The 20427-nt window shown below is 35.5% G+C and overlaps 2 protein-coding genes across 2 annotated transcripts; one reads left to right on the top strand and one right to left on the bottom strand.

The window, feature by feature from the left end:
- The first annotated feature begins 3685 nt into the window (after window positions 1-3685).
- ccnb1ip1 (cyclin B1 interacting protein 1) lies at window positions 3686-10308 on the top strand. Its single transcript, XM_021478140.3, has 5 exons — window positions 3686-4117; window positions 4334-4637; window positions 8618-8764; window positions 9278-9434; window positions 9940-10308. Exons 1-5 carry the CDS (start codon window positions 4095-4097, stop codon window positions 10092-10094), a joined length of 786 nt encoding a protein of 261 aa, XP_021333815.2. The 5' UTR covers window positions 3686-4094; the 3' UTR covers window positions 10095-10308.
- Window positions 10309-10326: 18 nt separating this feature from the next.
- ttc5 (tetratricopeptide repeat domain 5) lies at window positions 10327-20427 on the bottom strand. The gene is made up of 10 exons (NM_001017654.2): window positions 20341-20427; window positions 18023-18155; window positions 16977-17188; window positions 15290-15443; window positions 14449-14540; window positions 14304-14360; window positions 13991-14137; window positions 12667-12881; window positions 12414-12558; window positions 10327-10693 (listed from the first exon to the last, which is right to left on the bottom strand). The coding sequence occupies exons 1-10, from the start codon at window positions 20413-20415 to the stop codon at window positions 10574-10576; spliced, it is 1350 nt and encodes a 449-aa protein (NP_001017654.2). The 5' UTR covers window positions 20416-20427; the 3' UTR covers window positions 10327-10573.

Genomic DNA, 20427 nt, shown 5'->3' with positions numbered 1-20427 from the left:
TTTACAGCATGTTTACACAAGTGCCTAACACTTCGGACAGTACTGTAGCTTTGCAGGTAGTTTTTTTTAAGCATCTTAGAGATGTTGCAGAAGTCCCTCAGTTTGTTCTGTTTCTTCATGTCATTCCAGACAGACTGGATGATGATCAGGTAAAATTTATGTGGGAGCAATAATCTCACTGTAGAATTACAATAAATGACATTTAATAATGTTTTGGGTATGTAAATTGATATTTCAATTTGACATGCTACAGAAAAATATACACTGTTGAGTCACACTCAGTTCCCAATTTTTAGAGAGCAATTACATATATATATATATCAGGGCTCAACAATAAGGACTGCCCAGGGCCAGTGTGTGAGACACTTGGGACAGTAGACAGGATCATTACTGGCCCGATTGGGAAACAGTGCTGCCTAGTCACTAACATTTAATTTGTCTGCGACAATTTGTCAATTCCATGCATTTTAAGTTTGTGCTTTTAAGTCTTTAAACAATACCTTCCCCGTGATGTTGTAAACACCATATTGCTTTCTTTTTCCTTTTATCTGATTTTATGTTTTGAGCATGCTATTTTTTTCCGTAACCTGGCAACAACCAGTACAGCGAAGAAATGGCAACATGGCGGCAGCATCAAATTATAAGGCTAAAAGAAAATGTCTGTTTTTATTGTCTTGAGAGCAGACATTTACGTGTGAACAACGCAACAAAAAAAGTTAAGTAATGTTTTGCAAAGTTTGCCGTCAGTTTGACAAGTCACCCACCGTTTGTTCAATAATTTCGAACGGCAATAAAATATTTCCACATTTTCCATACTCCTCTTTTTGTTTGCATAACACTTTTATCAACAATTTTTAAGTATTGAAATTCTAGATACGCGGACTTTATTTTTGACACATTATTTAAAATATGTGGCTAAAACATAGCTATTAACTTCCCTTTTTTTTGGTGGAGACAGTGAAAATTTTGGCAGGGCAAGTAAAAATCTGAACCACTTGCCCGATTGGACCACTATAAAAAATCCTTAGCGTTGAACCCTGTATAATTATGGAAAATAATAGTTTTTGATAAACTATATATAAATGTTTACAGTTACCTCTCAACTTCACATTTATGCTGTTTTTGTAGATATTTGTAATTTATTTTACTCATTTACTACACAAACATGCTATAATTTGGCTATTGGAATATCTTTTTTTTTTATCACTGAAATTCTAATGCTGAGTGGTTAGCACTGTTGCCTCACAGCAAAAAGGTCGCTGGTTCAAGTCCCAGCTGGGTCAGTTGGCATTTCTGTGTGGAGTTTGCATGATCTCCCTGTGTTGGCGTGGATTTCTTTCGGGTGCTCCGGTTTCCACCACAGTCCAATTGAATGAATTAAATTGGCTGTGGTGTATGTGTGTGAATGAGAGTTTATGGGTGTTTCCCAGTACTGGGTTGCAGCTGGAAGGGCATCTGCTGTGTAAAACACATGTTGGATAAGTTGGCAGTTCATTCCGCAGTGTTGACCCCTGATGAATAGAGAGACTAAGCTGAAGGAAAATGAATGAATGAAATTCTGATGTAAATTTTATTGTTAAATGTTTCTGCCTCATATTTAGGGATAGAATGCTGCCATCTGCAGGTCAAAGAAAAAATTTTTTTTTAAATATTGTTAAAAAAAGAAAGTGCAATTTCCACATATATCCAGCAGGGGTCCATAGAGACTCATTAATTTTCACATATTTTTTTCTTGATGCTTTAGAAAACTTTTCCCCTCAAATGTATGTTATGTATATTTACATTTGTAGATTATTATGTTTAAATGTGCATAATTGTAACAAGTCACCACTAGGACATGACTGTAATCACATATTATTTGTTTCAGAAGTTTTTTTTATCATAATTGATTTATTTTTTAAGAGCAAGTGATGAAATTTAAATTAAAAAGTATATAAATCCAACACAAAACAAGAGTCAAGTGTGTGGGTATGTGTGTGAGTGTGTCAGAGTGAACATGCTTGTTCCATGTTGATTTTGTGCTTTAGTATTAGTTCTTCATTTATATATAAACATTAAGGGCCCTATCATACACCCAGCACAATGTGGCACAAGGCGCCGGAGAAGAAGAAGGCATGAAAGTATGGTTTTTATATTTATATGAAAATAATGTTTTATAATATTTAATTCTTTATATTTATATCCCATAGTATATATCCTTATTATATCCTATATATATCTTTAAAATTGAATTTTTTTTTCATATATAAAGATATTTGTGTATGGCTCTACATCTTGTGTGTATTAAGTAGTGTGTAAGCGAGGTGCACAACTAACGCGCTCTGCGTTGGACAATAGACCGGCTTTGTACTGGTCTATCACTGTTGCGATTTTCCTCGGTGCTAGGCTCTGCCCGAAAAGTCGCTAAATGTCGCTACATTACATCATACGTTAATTTGCATATTACTGATGTCATCTCGCTCTACCATTTCTGTTTGTTTAACAGCCTATGGTCAATAAGGAGTATTTATATTAGCACTACGCTTTATGTAAGCATGTCAATTTAACTAAGTTTATTGCTGTTTGAACACAATATATCAGTATAGATGTGTAATGAATTTGCAGTAATCTCTCTGGTGTAATAAGCTCAGACAAGTTCCAAAACTGTCACTTAAAATATCTGTGATTGTGAACAAGAAAAGAATAAACAGTCAAATTAAATTGTTAAAATAAACCAGAAGCAGATCGGAGCAAAATCATTTGCTGTCGGTACACAGAGGGGTGAGGTTGCAGGTGGAAGAGGCTGCTGTATGAGGACTGATTGGACCGCCTGTCAGTGGTCTGAGGCGGGGGAGGGGCCGGCGGCATCACCCTCAGCTCGTTGAGAAGAGTAGGGACGGTACAGTATGGACAAATGACAGTCTATAAAAATCTCCAGTAACACACAAAAAAGTCGCTAGATTTGTCGCTAGTCACTTTTTAAAAAAATTTGTTGCTAGGGGGGTCTGAAAAGTCGCTAAATCTAGCGACAAAGTCTCTAAGTTGGCAACAATGTGGTCTATAGAACAGACTATTATAGTTTCTCAAAATAGCAACGCGCCTCAACACGTCTCCTTTTTTAGATCAGAACGCCTATGGACGCACATATGAGCGCAAATGCATTTGCTATTTAAACAGCTTGGCGCAAAACGTCAAAACAACTCTTGTATCAATCTGAAACGAACAAACAACAACTGCGTCGCGCCTTGCGCCACATTGCGCCGGGTGTATGATAGGGCCCTAAGATTTGTAGATTTGTAGTCATGCGTGTGCGTGTTTGTGTGTGTGCAAGAGATATATAATGTTCGATTCATCTTCCATTTGTGCTCTACATCCTAGAAATTAGAAATGTAAAACATTTCAGATTTAACAGGGTTTACAACTTTGTTTGGACAAATGAATCTAAAAGTTTTTTTCACTTTTCCCATTCATTTCTAATGTGACTTCAGTCTGACTGAGATGAGCTTGATGATGATTTGTTTTCACATCTTTAAAACAACCAAATGAAGTCCTTTTTTTGTTTTTAAATTATTTAGGAAAAGTCACAGAATGTCAAGCCCCTGAGATAAAGGGGACATAAAAAAAATATTTGACCCTGTGGGCCAATTAAGGGTTAATTGAAACTTTAATTTTCAGACGCATTTATATTATTATTAACAATTAAAATGGTCTTTATGCAAAATATGATGCAGATGCATTTTACATTTCATCTTGAACAAATATTATCACAATTGTGGGTCTGTAGCGTTTGAGCTTGAAACCCCCTGCCTGCTATATTGTAAACATAATGCAACTACACTCCGTCCAACTCCATTATCAAGAAAAGTAAAGACACATATTTTGGTGTGTTTTACTTACTTGACCAGTTAACGTGATTTCTTCTTTCTTTCTTTACATAAACATATTATTTTTTACCAAACCGTCTAAAGAGTTTGTCAAGAGTAAATAAAGTTATTTAAACGGCGCTTTTGAGATTCATCAAAGAGCTCTTTGGATTCATGTCAGCAGCCAATCAGACGAGGCCACCTGATTAAAGCCCGCGAAACGCTCTACCTGAGACTCCCTGACTGACTGTAATGAACACAATCGCAAAATCACGGTAAAATATCACCACATTAGCAAGTTACATAAGTGTAAAGAGCGATATACATTTTTAACCGCTAAAACAATTTAATATCAGCTTTAGTATTTGAACAGGAAGCAAGAAATAGCTTGGAAATGCGTCTTTGCTAACTGTTTTTCGCCGTTTTCACCACCAGCTCTAACCGTATGTAACTACCCTGCTGTTAATACATGTTCTATTTCCTTCCTCAAGAACCAGCATGTCTGCATCTAAATTCACCTTGCTGTGTAATTCGCACAAATGCCGGGTGAAGCTGAGCGGTGTGGCCTGGGTCACGGCCTGCTCCCATGTTTTCTGTGACCAGCACGGCTCAGAGGAGTTCAGCCGCACCCCCGCCGTCTGTCCCGCCTGCTCCTCCATGCTCTCCGGCAAATTAGACGTCCTGCGAACCGAGCTGACCCCATCCGAGCAATACAAAGCTATGGTTCTGGTCGGACTACAACCTGAAACCGTTTTGGAAATCAGTCATAAAGCAATAGACTTTTGGATCTACCAGGTTTGATGATTGTGTGGTGTCATGTGACCGTGGACCACAAAACCATATTGCTTACAGTTTTATATAGTTGTATATCATATATTACACGGCTCCATTTTTCTTTTATGCTAAAAATCATTATAATATCAAGTAAACATCATGTTCCATGAACACATTTTGTCTTACTGTAAATATATCAAAACTCATTTTTGCTGTATGGATTGCTAGTAACTTTGGACAACTGTAACAAGCTTGGACAACTTTTAGGTTGTTCAAAATATTATTCTCATTATTTAGAATTTTTTTGTATCCTCAGATATTCAAATAGTTTTATATCCACCAAGCAGTGTCATATCCTAACAAAGATATATGATATATACAGTTGAATTATTAGCCTTCCTGAATTATTAGCCCCCTGTATATTATTTCTGTTTAAAAAAGAATTTGTAATATTCAAAAATGCTTAAAATGACTTTAATGGTGACCTGAAAATTTTTCTTTTTTAAATTAAAAAAATGCTATTATTATTATCCTTGCCAAAAAAACCAAAAACAAATCAGACTTTCTCCACAAGAATAAATGTTATAGGAAAGATTGTGAACAATTCCTTGCTCTGTTAAACATCATTTGTAAAACATTTAAAATATATATGTATATTTTTAACTTCAACTATATATTCTAAAAATATATCAAACTGTCTTAAAGTTTGTCCCGAGTAAAAACTAGATACTAGGCTTGGGCGATATCCAAATTTTAAAACCGTCAAACCGCCTCCATATTTTACCCCGGTATCCGGTATTACCGGCGTAATAAAAAAAAAAAAATGACGTAAGGCTCAGACAGCGTCACCAAACTGTAGGCTTGAGCCTAAACCATTCAGAAACTGCATAACTTCTATGCGACCTTAGGCTCGCGGTCAGAGAGAGAGAGAGAGAGAGAGAGAGAGAGAGAGAGAGAGAGAGAGAGAGAGAGAGAGAGAGAGAGAGAGAGAAGCGACGCAACGCACAGCATCTCTCTCTCTCTCTCTTACACACACACACACACACACACACACATCTCTCCCGCGATTTATTCAGAAATTTGCTCCCACACCGTAAGAAATCTGGCCGGCTCCCGCGGAACAGCAGCGGGAAAGCAGAGAGCTGTCATCGGGCCATAAAAATTATACCCGATAGGTCCCGAGTCCGACAGGTACATTTTGATTGACAGCTTTATCAAGCCCAAACCTGTTTACAGCCCGACATTATTCAAATGTGCTCATGCACACAGCTCTAATGCATTTTTTCAAGAATGAGTCATTTATATGTTTTAACATTATTTATTCGTAACAAGCGCAGACTATAGGCCACTTGAAAGTTGGAACAAATAAATAAAATAAGTCCTCTGTAACATCGTAACATCTCAGCACTCTATAGGTCTAGGTACATGCACTAAGCCTTTAAATTGGCCAACACACCAATGAAAAGAAATCTTGCTTAACAAATCAAATTAAAATAAACTCTAAATGATGACGGGTATTTTGGCAATAACGAAATTAAGATAAAGGCGGTGCAAGATGTTTCTCCACTTCTCTTCACAATCTGGCATTAGGGCGGCGGTGAAGCTGAATATTAAAATAATAATGCCACCATTAGTCTGTATACTCTTTCTTCATTATGATTATATGGTTTAATTAATATTTATTTATATTTTAAAAACCCTTTACGCACCAAGATTAGGCTACGTGTGTTTGTGGAGAAACATTATTAAATCCACTGGTTTTAGCGCAGTCTTGCGCTCATGTGCGTCCAGCAGCTGAACACCCTTTCCTGCGGCTACAGGTCGAGATGCAGAGTTCTTATCCGGCTGATTTTGCAAGTTTTGGGTAGGATTGTTTGGTTATCTTCTACCAGTTAGGAACATCCATTTAATTTTCCATGACAGCGGTTAAGTGTAGCGAGCGGAGTGGCCTCGTCATTTTACCTGCTTGCGGTTTAGGGCTCTACCGTAATACGCAGTGTATGAGCGACCGCAAAATACCTGCGGCTGGAATAACCGCTCTTTCTGAGCTAGTGACTGACTTGACCGCCGTCAAAATTACCTTTTTTTTTACTACTTCATCATCATTTGTTTCACCTTTGCAGGGATTTATTTTAATGCAGGGATTTGGATTTTTTCGGGTCTCGCCGGATTCGGGCAAAGATCTTCAGCTCTAATGCAGACCTCTCGTTCATATTAACCACGTCTCCCTTCTGTTCAGTCGAAACTGCCAAACTGCAGGACACTTTGAAGCGCGACTCGTCACGTCACGTCACGTCACCTCTCCCTCTCTCCCCCTCCCTCTCCCTCTCCCCCTCTCTCTCACCCTTCCTCTCTCTCTCTATCCTCCACACTGTCCCGTGATGACAACCACATATACGTTTTTGTAGGCATTAAATAAAGGATATTTAATATATTATGACGGTATAACGGTATTGAAACTGACACCGTTGCTATTTTTAGATCCCGCGGTATACCATAATACCGTATTACCGCCCAAGCCTACTAGATACAGTTGAAGTTAGAATTATTAGCCCCTCTTTGAATTTTTTTATCGTTTAAATATTTCCCAAACAATGTTTAACAGAGGAAGGAAATTTTCACAGTATGTCTGATAATATATATATTTTTTGGAGAAAGTCTCATTTGTTTTATTCCGGCTAGAATAAAAGCAGTTATATTTTTTAAACACCATTTTAAGGACAACATTTTTAGCTCCTTTAAGCTATATATTTTTTAGATAGTCTACAGAACAAACCATCATTATACAATAACTTACCTAAATAACCTAATTTGCCCAGTTAACCTAATTAATCTAGTTAAGCCTTTAAATGTCACTTTAAGCTGATTACCATTGTATTGAAAAATATCTAGTCAAATATTATTTACTGTCATCATGGCAAAGATAATATTAGAAATTAGAAATTATTATTATATATTATATTAGAAATGAGTTATTAAAACTATTATGTTTAGAAATGTCTTGAAAAAAAATCTTGTTAAACAGAAACTGGGGAAAAATAAACAGGGGGGACTAATAATTCTGACTTCAACTGTATATTATAATGGCACATTTGTGATTCATGTTAGCCAGCAGCCAATCAGATGAGGCCACCTGATTAAAGCCCACGAAACGCTCTACCTGCTGACACTCCCTGACTGGCCGACAGTTGTGTAGTTTCAATCATATATGTGATCGTGGACCACAAAACCATATATTGTTTATAGTTTTCTATAGTTGTATATCTGTTATTACATGGCTCTATTATTCTTATATGGCAAAAATTATTATAATATCAAGTAAACATCATGTTCCATGAACACATTTTGTAAATTTCCTACTGTAAATATATCAAAACTAATTTTTGTTTAGTACTATGCATTGCGAAGAACTTAATTTTAACAACATCTTTAAAGTTGTTCAAATTAAGTTTTTATATTGTTATAATATATTGTTCAAAATATTATTCTCAATATTTAGATTTGTTTTTAACCCTCAGACAATCGAAAAAATATTTGACCTTAAAATGGTTTTAAAAATTAAAAACTGCTTTTATTGTAGCCAAAATAAAACAAATAAAACTTTCTCTATAAGAAAAAATATTATCAGACATACTGTGAAAATTTGCTTACTCTGTTAAACATCATTTGGGAAATACTTTTTAATATTTTATTTAAAAAAAAATCATAGCAGGGCTAATAATTTAGAATTTAATTGTATATATATATATATATATATATATATATATATATATATATATATATATATATATATATATATATATATATATATATATATATATATACATATATATTTATCAATGCAAAGTTTATTTATTCAGCTTTCAGATGATGCATACATTTCAATTTTCAAACAATTACACGTATGCTGTCGTCCAGGGCCACACGTTCTGAAATAAAGTGGATGCTGGCTGTGATGCACCATTCTTTTCTTGTTCATCTAATGCTGTGGTTATTTCCAGATAAACCAGGAGAGGTTGCTTATGGAGTACAATTTGTCCAGAGCTGGTGGACAAGTTCTTCAGATGGAGAAGTTTATGATCCAGCAAAACCAAAGCAGAGAGCATGAGTTAAATGCATTAAAAGGGGAGATTTCATCACTGAAAAAGGTCTCAGACACCATCAAGCTATTAAAGCAATCTCCACAAGCGTTGTTTATATACAGTACCAGTCAAAGAACTACCTTTCATGGTAACTCTTTAAAGCAGAGGTCTTATAGTTAATGTATTTACTAACATTTGTTCAGTATTTATTTTTGTTAACATTTGTTAAAGTTCTTCATTGATAGCTCGTGCTTTTTCATGTTAACTCACAGTGCATTAACTAATGTTAACAAGCACAACTTTAGATTTAATAGTGCTTTAGTAAATGTTGATTTATGATTATTAAATGCTGTACCAGATTGTTTATACTTGCTTCATGTAACTAATTTACCATTATTACATTAATTAATACATTTATTTTCAAGAGGAATATTTCCAAAAACTACTTGTAGCATTGAAACAAAGTGCCTTAGTTTAAAAGTTAGAAGTTTTCGATCATGGAATAAATCAAATGTGTTCATAATTATGGATTACGATATTCAATTCACAGATCTCATTTCCACTTTTTACTTTCGTCAGATGCTGGAAGAATATAAGCGGAAGTACAGTGAGGTTTTGGAGCGACTGAATGAGCGAAACAAGCAGTATCAGAAACTTCAGGGGCTTCTGGACTCATTGCGCATGCACACGATGGGGACAGTAGAGAAAGACACCGTGCCCCACACTTTCACTACAGGTCAGAGAAAAATAATGTGCATAAAAATATTTCTATTGCACTCACATGAGGTCAAAATGTCTTTGTCTCACTGAAAGTTACAGTAAGTTGTTCAGTTCTGACTGGGATATGTACAGTGCTCAACATATACGAGTACACCCATCACAAATCTCTCATTTAAATTAAAACTTAAAATAATGGAACACGCTAATTTATATGTTAGGGAAAAGTATTACACAGAAAAATTATAAGGAGCAAAATTCAAGAGAAACAAACAAAAAAAATGTATGAAATTGTGCTGAAAATTTGCAGTTTATTTTTTCTAATATTTTGCATTTATTGTAAATGCATTATCTATTTCTAAACGTTCGGTGACTAAAATATTATTTAATAAATGCACCAATATATGACCTACATTCACTGAGAAATGGATAAATATATTCATTTTCAAAATGGGCTGTAATCAACTATGTTGAGCACTGTACATGCAATAGTACGTACACATCTTCACATTTCCTGTCATCAGGGCTGGTCAAACAACGCTCTCCTCTGAGCAGTCCTTCATTCATTGGACCAGAAGCTGACAGGTTCTTCTCATTAGGACCAGAAAGCGCTAAAACGTTCTTCCAGTTCAGCACACCCACCCAAGACAAAACCCACTCTTTTATCAAGAAAAACTGAGGTTGATTTGATTTTCATAAACTGTATCAGTCTTTTTTCCTGTTTCAGTAGTCACTACCAAGTTTTAATTTAATTTTTTAAGTTATTTAAAATGTTTTTTTTTTATTATTAAGCTGTTACAAAGAGAAGTTGTTACCCCGTTTATATCCCCAAAATGTTTCTGCTAATGTAAATGTGAAAAATAACTTCTAATTAAAATATACATGAAAACTGATCACAGTAACACTTGCAGTAAGAGCACCTTTTTATTAATATTTTTACAACCCATTTATGAAACAGACCGCAGAACACTCTTTAACAATGATATCCATCATGAAACGAGGTAAATTAAAAAGGGAAAGGTTTTTTAAAAAAAAAACAATATGTACAAAAATGTTCCTGTTCTCACAAAGAGAAACAAAACAAAAATATATACAAAAGGAAAAAAACACAACCCTTGCTGCTCCGACTTTTCTCTCTGTAGTCCTCCCTGTGGGTTTTCATTCACTCTGTGGTTTGTAAGTAACAAAGGCTGCACTTTGGCTTTTCATCACTTGTCGTTTCCCATTTACTATGAGGAGCAAGGGAGAGTCCACACGTATACTTCGGAAGTCATAGGACTGTATAGAGAGAACAGAAGAAACATATATATAGACATAAAGACATCAGTATTATTACTCCAATCTTATTAACGCACTAATTAGGCATGTTTACTACTATTTCTTTATGAAAACATGTTACAAATTTTTAAAGCAATGAAATGACGGATTATAAAATTAAGATATTTCTGAAGGTTTTTTGTAATATATATTCTATGCTTTTCGAATATAATGTAATGATGACATTAAACTTCCTAGAAGGTAATTTCTCAGCCAAATGTAATTTCTCAGCCAAATGTGATATGCAAGTAATTAGGCTGTACCGTATAGTTTCAGCATCGATATTGCAATGTGCGCATCCGCAATAGTTATATCGCAAAGATATGCAGTGTTGAGTCTGAAATATAGTTAAACAGAATTGCATTTAATCACTGCTTTTATATGATTTATGCAAAAAAAGATGTCCTTACTTAGAAATTTTGTCTTGTGTCTAGTCCAAATATCTCAAAGCGAAAATGAGATTATTTCACTTATGCCACTGGCAGATTATTTTGCTTGTTTTAAGGAAAAAACTCTTAATTTTGACTTGTTTCTACTGAAAGTAAATACAAAACAATATTTTTACTTAAGAAATTGTAGATATTTGGACTAGAAATGAGACAAAACTAAGTTGAAAAAGATGATTATTCAACTTATGTACCTGATTACTGCTAGCCTCCCCATAAAACCGTCAAATAGAGCTACTCAAATTCTTGTGAAACTGTATTCATATCGCAGAAAAATAAAATATCGCAATATCAGATTTTTCTAAAGTCGTGCAGCTCTACAATTAATGACGCATCACAAAGTATTTATTACATGTGACTGACTGACAGACCAAGTTACTACTAACTGTATGTGGCTGCTGATAATAACTGGATAACAATATATATTCCCATTTATATATTTACCATTTTTTGAAGTATGCATTAAATTGATAAAAAAGTAATAATAGTACAGGCATTTACCTTACATAAGATTTTTATTATAAATAAATCCTTATTTATATATTCCATGCATTATACTGAAAACTGAACAAATGTGTCATGGCTTCCTTAAAAAATAATGAAGTGATTTCAACATTTCTAATAATGAGAAATGTTTCTTAAACACTAACTTAAAACTGATTTTGTGACACTGAAAACTGGAGCAATGGCTGAAATTTTAATTAAGTTGCAAGATATAATGCAACAGAAAAGTATTATGAATAGGTTTTATGCACAGCTAGTGTTTTTCAGCCAATGATGAACGTCCGGTGAAACGTCAATGTGACTATTTTCAATTTCAATTTCAATTTTTTTGGTTGTTAAAGCGTAAAAAGAGACGAAAGACCATTTAAACGCATGTGCCATGATTAGCACCAGGTTAGCACTGAAAGTCCATTGAAAATACTAGGGTAAAATTCATTTCCATGTTTTAAAGACACGGCGCAGAAAAAATTAATTTCATGCAGTGCTTCTTGTTTGGTCTGATACTCACTTTATATCGTATCTCAGTTAGGCAGTGAAGATCGCTATTTTTTTTAAAGAAATCAGATCTTAAATGCAGCGACTTTGTATGGGATGACAATTCACAGGAAGCCCTGGGGCTGGCTGACTGAATTAGGTATGTGCGCATATACCCCATTGTCATAATATTTCTAAATATTACCGTTTTTTATACAGCAATATTAAAACTATATAGACAATTGTTAGACACAAACCTTATCTTTATGCGTTACGCTGTGCCGTTTGACCTGTGGTTCAGGAATGACTACAGTATCCCCTATTAAAACACCCCAGCTGTCTGCAGTATTATACACCATGACTACACAATAGGTCTCCTCACTGTCCACCATGCCGAATGTGCTGTGAGAAGAAACAAAAAAAAAACACAGTAAAGATTTTATACAACAGCAAGTGTTTACTGACGCATGCATATTGAGAAATGTACTGAGGTAAAGGCTTTAAACTCACAAGGCCATACGACCCTCAGAGGCCAGGCTGAAGACCACTTTCCCCAGCGCTGCCACCCCAGAGTTGTGGCCGTGAGTAAGACTGGATAAACTGCGGGGTTCAAGGCTTCCCACACGACCTGAAGGAGAGCGGAACTGAGGGGAGGAGCAGGGGCCCAAAGCGGAGGTACTGAGGGACGACAGCATGTTACGAAGACGCCGAGCTTTTATTTTTCCCTGAGAGAGAGAGAGAGAAAGACAGAGAGAGATCGGGCGTTATGTTACTTTCTGACTGTACTCAGCTGCCATCTATTGGAATGAAGCAAAAATGGCAGCAAATAAACTTTGACGAGCTTTTAAAATCATCATCTGAGCCAAGTACCTAATTTAAAAATACCCCATGCAGTGAGACTCCAAACACTACAATTTGTAGTCATTACAGTAGTAAATGTGTTCAAATGAGTAAATCTATGTTTCCTTTCAGTAAGGCAAATAACATCATCATAGTACTGTATCTCTAAACCTTGATATTTAATGTATCATATTTTTGTCATTTTTATGACTTAACAACTTTGATGCTCTTTTTTTTTTTGTTAATAGATTATGCGAATTTAGCTGGCATTTCACAGAGAGGGTGATATATAAACATAAAATTACAGCTTTTTACACTGTAATTTAGAAAAAAATGTACACTGTCAGCCCAAATCCTGTTATTTTTGTGTCATAACCCAACTTTGTTTCAATCAAGATATTCAAAATATTCCTTTAAACATTTTATGTGATGCAAGAAAGTGGCATAAAAACTATGCAAGTCCAATTAAAGTGGTGATACTAAAACAGGTGTTGACCACACAAGAATGTAGCTTGAAATTAGAGCTGCAAGGTATTGAAAAAAAAAAATCAAACATCCTGATATTTTGTTAGTCTACAGTGTATTTTGCGATAAGAACACAATTTCACCAGATGACCCTATTTAGGCAGAATTTTTCAATTTTTGATGAATTTGGAAGATTCTATAGGGGAGTCCATCAGCATAAAAATTGCATAGATTAATATAATAAAGTAAAGTTGCATTTGAAATAAACAGAGTTTTATCGTTTTCCGAGTCTAACAGTGCACTGTAAAAAATATCTGTTTATTAGCAGTTTGCATATTTTGTGCTTCATTAGTGTTTTCTGTTTATTTATGGTTGTGAATTGCAATATGGGATGTTGAACTCTACAGTTTAACAAAGTGACTTTTATTGACATTTTAGTAGTAAACTCATGTAAACACAGATTCAGAATAAGGTAAATAATTAAATTAGTGATGTCCATGTTAACGTAGTCACTGTCAATTTCTCTGACCTTGTTCTCTAATAAGATTGTAACCTGGTCCAGGTAATTGAGCAGCTGTTTTTCCCTCTCCTGAGCATTTTCCCAGGCAGGATCTAGAGCAGCAGCTCGACTGTATCCACCCAGAGCTGAACTGAACATCTCCTCATACTGGAACAACTGCCGATGAAAGAAGACAGTCATATCTTAGGCCCGTTTTATTTACACAGTGCACATGCATTAGCAGGCCGTTCAGCTAGAAGGATTTAGAGGCCCGTTTTACTGTGACAAATGTGCTGGTGTGGATCTGAGTTTAAAAAAAGCATGTTGGAAAGTGAATCATTACCGTAGCTCTGTTAAAGTGCAGGTCAGGATTCATTGAGGATGCCTTGTCGATTTTCTCCTGCAAATATACACATGAATATATGAAATGTTGGGATGATGACAATTCACTTGCCTCATTATTGTGTTTTGATTGTTTAAGTACTCACAGCCTGTGCATATGCACTGAGAGCCTGCTGCGAGAGCTGTGGGTTTTGTCCACTGGTGAAAAACATGGAGATGTATGCATTTCCTAAAATATCTGTTGAGTCAAAGCAAAACAATTTATGAACAACTTCTCTTATATATTCCTCATTGCACCAACATTATAATCTTTCTCTTTTTAAAAAATGATATTTGGGAAATTACTGCTTTCTGAAAGTGCATAAAAAATCTATCTTTTTAATAAGAGGTTTTGTCTCGCACACCGTTTACTCGCAAACAACCTTGGACTAATTCAAGTAAAATTTAATGCTAGAGCCTCATTCATTCATTCATTTTCTTGTCGGCTTAGTCCCTTTATTATTCTGGGGTCGCCACAACGGAATGAACCGCCAACTTATCCAGCAAGTTTTTTTACGCAGAGGATGCTCTTCCAGCCGCAACCCATCTCTGGGAAACATCCACACACATTCACACACACATACACTACGGACAATTAAGCCTTACCAATTCACCTGTACCGCATGTCTTTGGACTGTGGGGGAAACCGGAGCACCCGGAGGAAACCCACGCGAAGGCAGGGAGAACATGCAAACTCCACACAGAAACGCCAACTGAGCCAAGGTTCGAATCAACGACCCAGCAACCTTCTTGCTGTGAGGCGACAGCACTACCTACTGCGCCACTGCCTCGCCCTTGCTAGAGCCTCAATTCTGCTTATTTTCTCATTTTAAAATGTGCTGTTGGGATCTACAGTGATTTTTAGGGAAATTCTCTATTTCCTGCAAAGTGATGCTTATCGAAAGGAAAGCACTTTATTTGGCCGCAGAACCAGTGTAATACACTCACACCATGAAGTGCCATCAGTGACGTCGAGCTGCACAGCGTGCCTGGCCAGATCCACACTCTCCAAAATGCGTTTGCTCTGCTCCTGAGCATCTCCTTCTGGAGGTAGCTGTCGCAGGACCATTGACAGACTTCTCAGAGACACTTTATTCTTACTCTGGATGAAGAAAAAAACACCAAAGGTTCTTCTGTGAGCTTCATGAATTGCACCATATCAACAAGAAACAGCAATACGTTTGGTATTAGTTTAATATTTTTTATTTGTATGTAAAAAGTTTTTTTTTTAATTTAATTTAATATTCTTCCACTTAGGGTGCTTTTATTCTGGAAGTATAGTTCAAAATGTGTATTTCGCATTAAGAGTCGGTAATGTGAATGCATACACTATTCACAAGCTCTCTGACACCACACGGTTTTTTACTATTGACATGCACATATGTAGTATTAAAACAAATGCACTCAGATGTAAACATATTCAGCGTTAAACCCCTTTAAGTCAAAGTCAACAAGACATTATACTTGAATATCATTACTTTGAACTATGTATTGCTGTATGTTTTAAAAAAAAAAACCGTAATAACTTAATCTGCCTTAAAAAACATTTTTGGCATGCCACTAAGGCTGTGATGAGAAAAATACTGTTGTCAAAAAAAAAAAATGTACACATTGGTTTCATTTACTAATCATTTGGATTATTGTACTGAAATGTTCATCTTTTGCCACAGATGGCTCCATGAAGAAACCTTAACCTCCTAGGGCTTAGTGGCCACATACGTGAACAGTACATTTTAGCTCTTAAGTGTCTATTTAAAATACTTTAAATGTTTTATATTTTGTTACAGACATACAGGGTCATCCTGCAACTGTTTTGCAGCATATGAAATGACCCAAACCCTATTTTTAACTGTCCACAATGGGGAAAAAAATTGTTTTTACTATTTGATAGTCAAAACATTTTCAAAAAATATGTGTGTGTTAATAATTCATTAAAAAGCGGTCAGAAAAAAGTATGTAAATTCGCATCAAGAGTCCACATATATGAACATCATTTTTCTCTAAAAGTACATCATATCAAAACATGATACTTACGCTTTTATTCTAACTAGGTCCCAATAAGCCCAAATAGTAAAGAAAAAAAGAAATGCATGTAGAAAACACTGATTGGGCCTTAGAAGGTTAACATCTAAAGAACCTTAAAATCCAATTATACTTAAAGTTAAGAAAGAAATGAATGGTTGTGTTAAAAACTGTTCTCTTAAAGGCTCTTTAAAGTCTGTGTAAAATCAAAATTCACACAAAAAAGGTGAACAGTTAATCTGTGCAAGTTTATCCACTAAACAAGTTTTTGTTTTGGTAATCTTCAATCAAAGTCTGACCGTTTGCTTCCATGTTTGGAGTGGCAGTTCTTTTCTGTGGATGTCAGTTTGATGGCTTCAGCCACAATACTCACAGCCCCTCTTATAAACAACTTCCAAAAGAAAATCCCGACATGCATTTGTTCTTCACCTATTTCTAACAGCAACACCCTAGACTAGTGATCTGCACAGAATGCACATAATATCTTTAAATAAATTAAGAATAAAAAATTGTGAAATTATCCATATCCAATTATCCATATTATATATATATATTTTACAAAATGGTAAACATAGTGAAGGAGACCCACTGTTTTTGTAATCACATCACTCACCTGTTGTAGTGCACCGGTGAAGCAGGTCTTGGCAGCCGTAAGGTCTCCTTTTTTCCAGTACTGCTCTCCCAGTGTGTTCCAGCCCTCAACTAAACCTGGTTCCAGTTTAACAGCCCGGGACAGACACTCCTCTGCTGCCTGACTGAATTCAGGAGCCACGTTTAAACATCGACCTCGAAGCAGCAGGAACTGGGCACTGTGTTTGTACAAGTCTGTTGAAAGATGAAAGTATATTACATTTGTACTTACCATGTGGTGCTGCACTATAAAAAAGTAAGGATCCAGGTTAGTAAGGTTCCAAAGGTTAGTTCACCAAAAATGAAAATTCTGTCATTTACTGATCCTCCACTTGATTCAAATCTGATTTTCTTTCTTCTGATGAACACAAAAGAAGATATTTGAAAGAATGTTGGCAACTATTGACTTCCATGCAGGTTTCCAACATTCTTCCAAATATCTTCTTTTGTCTTCAGCAGAATAAAAAAGAAAATGTTTGGAATCACTTGATGGCGAGTACATTGTGGGCATATTTAATTTTTTGGGTAAACTATCCCTTTAAGGTTTTTGCTGAAATACTTAGAGAACCTTATAGAGAGTAGTTTTTAAAAGAACCATTTGTTTCCTAGTGGGAAGAATAGTTCAATATGGTGTTTCTTAACCACGTTCCTGGAAGACCACCAACATTGCATGTTTGGGATGCCTCCTTTATCTGTCACACTCATTTCAGGTCTTTCGGTCTCTGCTAATAAGCTGATGATCTGAATCAGGTGTGTTTGGTTAAGAAGTCATTGAAATTTGTGCAGAGCTGGTGGTCCTTCAGGACCGTGGTTGAGAAACACTGGTTTAATGTATTTTATTATGTATATATTGTGTACTGTATCCTTGATTAATAAACTTGATTTCAATGTTTCAGGAATGTTCTTTATGGAACCTTTATCTTTAAGAGTGTGAGACAGTAAGGTTTTTTCTGCTATATTATGTCTGAAAATAATTCATTAAAGCTTAGAATTTCTAAGACAAATTTGTATCAATAAATCAATGCTGACCTGCTTTTTCTTCCAGCCTCTTAAGCGTCTTCGCCATCTCCTGGGCAACATCATTCTGTTTCCTACCAGCATCTTCGACGCTGTGAGTCTCAAAGTAACGGTCCCTAAAGGAGTACAGATCATCTACCAGCTCCTGGGAGACAAAAAAGGTGCTATTATTAACAAACTTCACAGATGATAGACTGTACAGCAAAAAAAAACTACTGCCAAAAATAAATCCTGCCACCATTTGAAACACAAAAGGAGATGTTTGACAGATTTTTGGTCTGTCAACACTCACTAGAGCCCTGCACAGGCCTTAAATCTAAGCCCTAGCCTGGCCCTGGCCCAAAACCCACAGGCTGTAGCCCTGCCCTTGTCCAACAGCTTATCAAAATGTTTAGCCCGAGTCTTTTTTCCACCAAACAGCTTATACTGTTACAGCCATTAAAAGACCAGATGTGTATCTAATAAATAAAAGTTGATGTTTTATCATTTCATTTTATCAAAATAATTCAGAGAAATGTTTGAATTGTTTTTATTTTTTTTTAAATGTAAGTTTTAGATTTTTAAATGACTTTAATATCCAAGTGGTATGTGGTCCACAGTAAGTTTACTTTATTTAAAGTTGTGCATAACCAGTGTGCTCATTATTTAAAGCTGTCACTATTTGAAAAGCTGACCAGAAGTTTGCCTTTCCTCTAGCGTTTTTCACAGTTTAAGTTCACCATTGGCAATTTATTTCTTTTTTTCTCCATTTCACGTGGCTGGAAATCTCTATGTGCAAAGCATCACTAGCTACGTTTCCAGTCACCTATTTTTATTAATCCATTTTGGATTTGTGCATAAAAAACTGGCCGATGGAAACACCAAGATGCGCATCAATTTTGAAAATGCGCATAAAAAACGTGCAACAGCCTAGTGGTTAGCGCGCTGACATATGATGACATATGATGCAGTAGCACTTTCCTAGTGGCATTAGCATGCAGTAGCATTTCCTATCCCTACCCTCTCTCTCTCTCTCTCTCTCTCTCTCTCTCCCACTTTGCTTCCTGTCTGAAATACTGTCCTATCTACTTAATAAAGGCAAAAAGGCCAAAAATAAATCTTAAAAAACATATATACGCATAACTGAGTAAGATAAACGTTTTTTTTTTCAATGAGAAAAGATGTGCATAAACTACGATGGAAACACTTTTACCAAACAAATTCCAGTGTGCGCATAAAAAAAGTCATGTGATTTTAAGTTTTGTTATAAAATGAGTGCCAATGGATAAACCAGCAGACTGACTGCATTGTAAAACATCTGAAATGTTGTCATTCTAAAACGCCTTAACCATTTCAGTATTAGTGTTATTTTATTATTATTATTGAGCTCCAGAACTGTCAAGAGCATCTGTGTGCTCCGCGTCTGCTTTATTCACACGTCTTTTATTCAATAATCCAGTTTTGAGCATAGAGCTAATTCACATTTTTGGATAGAAACATAGCTACTGGTGCTTCCAGACCGGACGCATTAGATCTAATAAAACTTTTTTTTTTTTTTTAGTTTTTTTCTAAAGCAGGCCCAAAGCCTGATATGAGTGCTAACTATGCTGTGAAAATTGGCCATGAAATAATATCAAATTATGTGCAGTTATGAAAAAGTAAGAAGCTGTGATGCAAAAACAAACGTCACATATTCTATTGAGGTAAAGTTGCTTTTTTCACACAATGACTTGTTTTTGAGCAGTGACATGGCATAATATATTGTTTACAAAGCTACTTTAAATATTCTGTATGAAATTACATTCAGGTATGACTTAAAAACAACATTAGCACTATTTCACTGACTGTAAATAATGAAATAATGGTATAAAATAATCTGATAGTCAGTGGCTGCTAATATGATTTCCCTATGAAGAATTCGCCAAAAAAAAAAAAAAAAAAAAAACACTTTTCTGAAATTATAAAGTCTGAATGTGCGAATATAAAACCATCTTTACCTATTAGTAAATAATGGTTTTAAAATAATACAGTACTATAATGTACAGTTCTCACACAGAGAGATGGATGATGAGTAATACGAGCATAACACGATATGATAGACAACACGTCTGGCTACACTACACAAAATTTGATATATAAATGATAATAATAAAAAGATGAAGTTGTCGCTTGTCTTATATTTATAATCTGCTGGATTTCTGTTGTTGCAGTGTAGGGTATCAGTTGTTATAGTGACAGCAGCAGCCATATGAAAATTACACATCGAAGACATCATCATTATCTGAAAGCGGTGACGCATGCTTATTTGCGTTCACGAAAGCGAAGAGGAAAAATAAAGCGTCAGTCCAAACCTTTAACACCTGCAAATCATCTTTGTCTGTTGTTTTCTGCTCTCCATCATTGTCAACCTCGGCCATCTTCAGCATGTAAGGCAGAAC

The sequence above is a fragment of the Danio rerio genome, chromosome 7 (assembly GCF_049306965.1).
Source record: "Danio rerio strain Tuebingen ecotype United States chromosome 7, GRCz12tu, whole genome shotgun sequence".
Classification (NCBI taxonomy): domain Eukaryota; kingdom Metazoa; phylum Chordata; class Actinopteri; order Cypriniformes; family Danionidae; genus Danio; species Danio rerio.
The sequence above is the reverse complement of the archived record's forward strand: the minus strand, read 5'-3'. Positions and strand labels throughout refer to the sequence as shown.

What these genes read in the sequence shown, in the direction of transcription:
- ccnb1ip1 (XM_021478140.3), top strand. Translation starts at nt 4,095, where the DNA reads ATGAACACAATCGCAAAATCACG. An exon ending in TAGACTTTTGGATCTACCAG is followed by an intron (nt 4,638 to 8,617) that starts GTTTGATGATTG and finishes GGTTATTTCCAG; the next exon opens with ATAAACCAGGAGAGGTTGCT. An exon ending in GCCCCACACTTTCACTACAG is followed by an intron (nt 9,435 to 9,939) that starts GTCAGAGAAAAA and finishes TCCTGTCATCAG; the next exon opens with GGCTGGTCAAACAACGCTCT.
- ttc5 (NM_001017654.2), bottom strand. Translation starts at nt 20,415, where the DNA reads ATGCTGAAGATGGCCGAGGTTGACAATGATGGAGAGCAGAAAACAACA. An exon ending in ATGATTTGCAGGTGTTAAAG is followed by an intron (nt 18,156 to 20,340) that starts GTTTGGACTGAC and finishes TTTGTCTCCCAG; the next exon opens with GAGCTGGTAGATGATCTGTA. An exon ending in CACTGATGGCACTTCATGGT is followed by an intron (nt 14,541 to 15,289) that starts GTGAGTGTATTA and finishes TTGACTCAACAG; the next exon opens with ATATTTTAGGAAATGCATAC.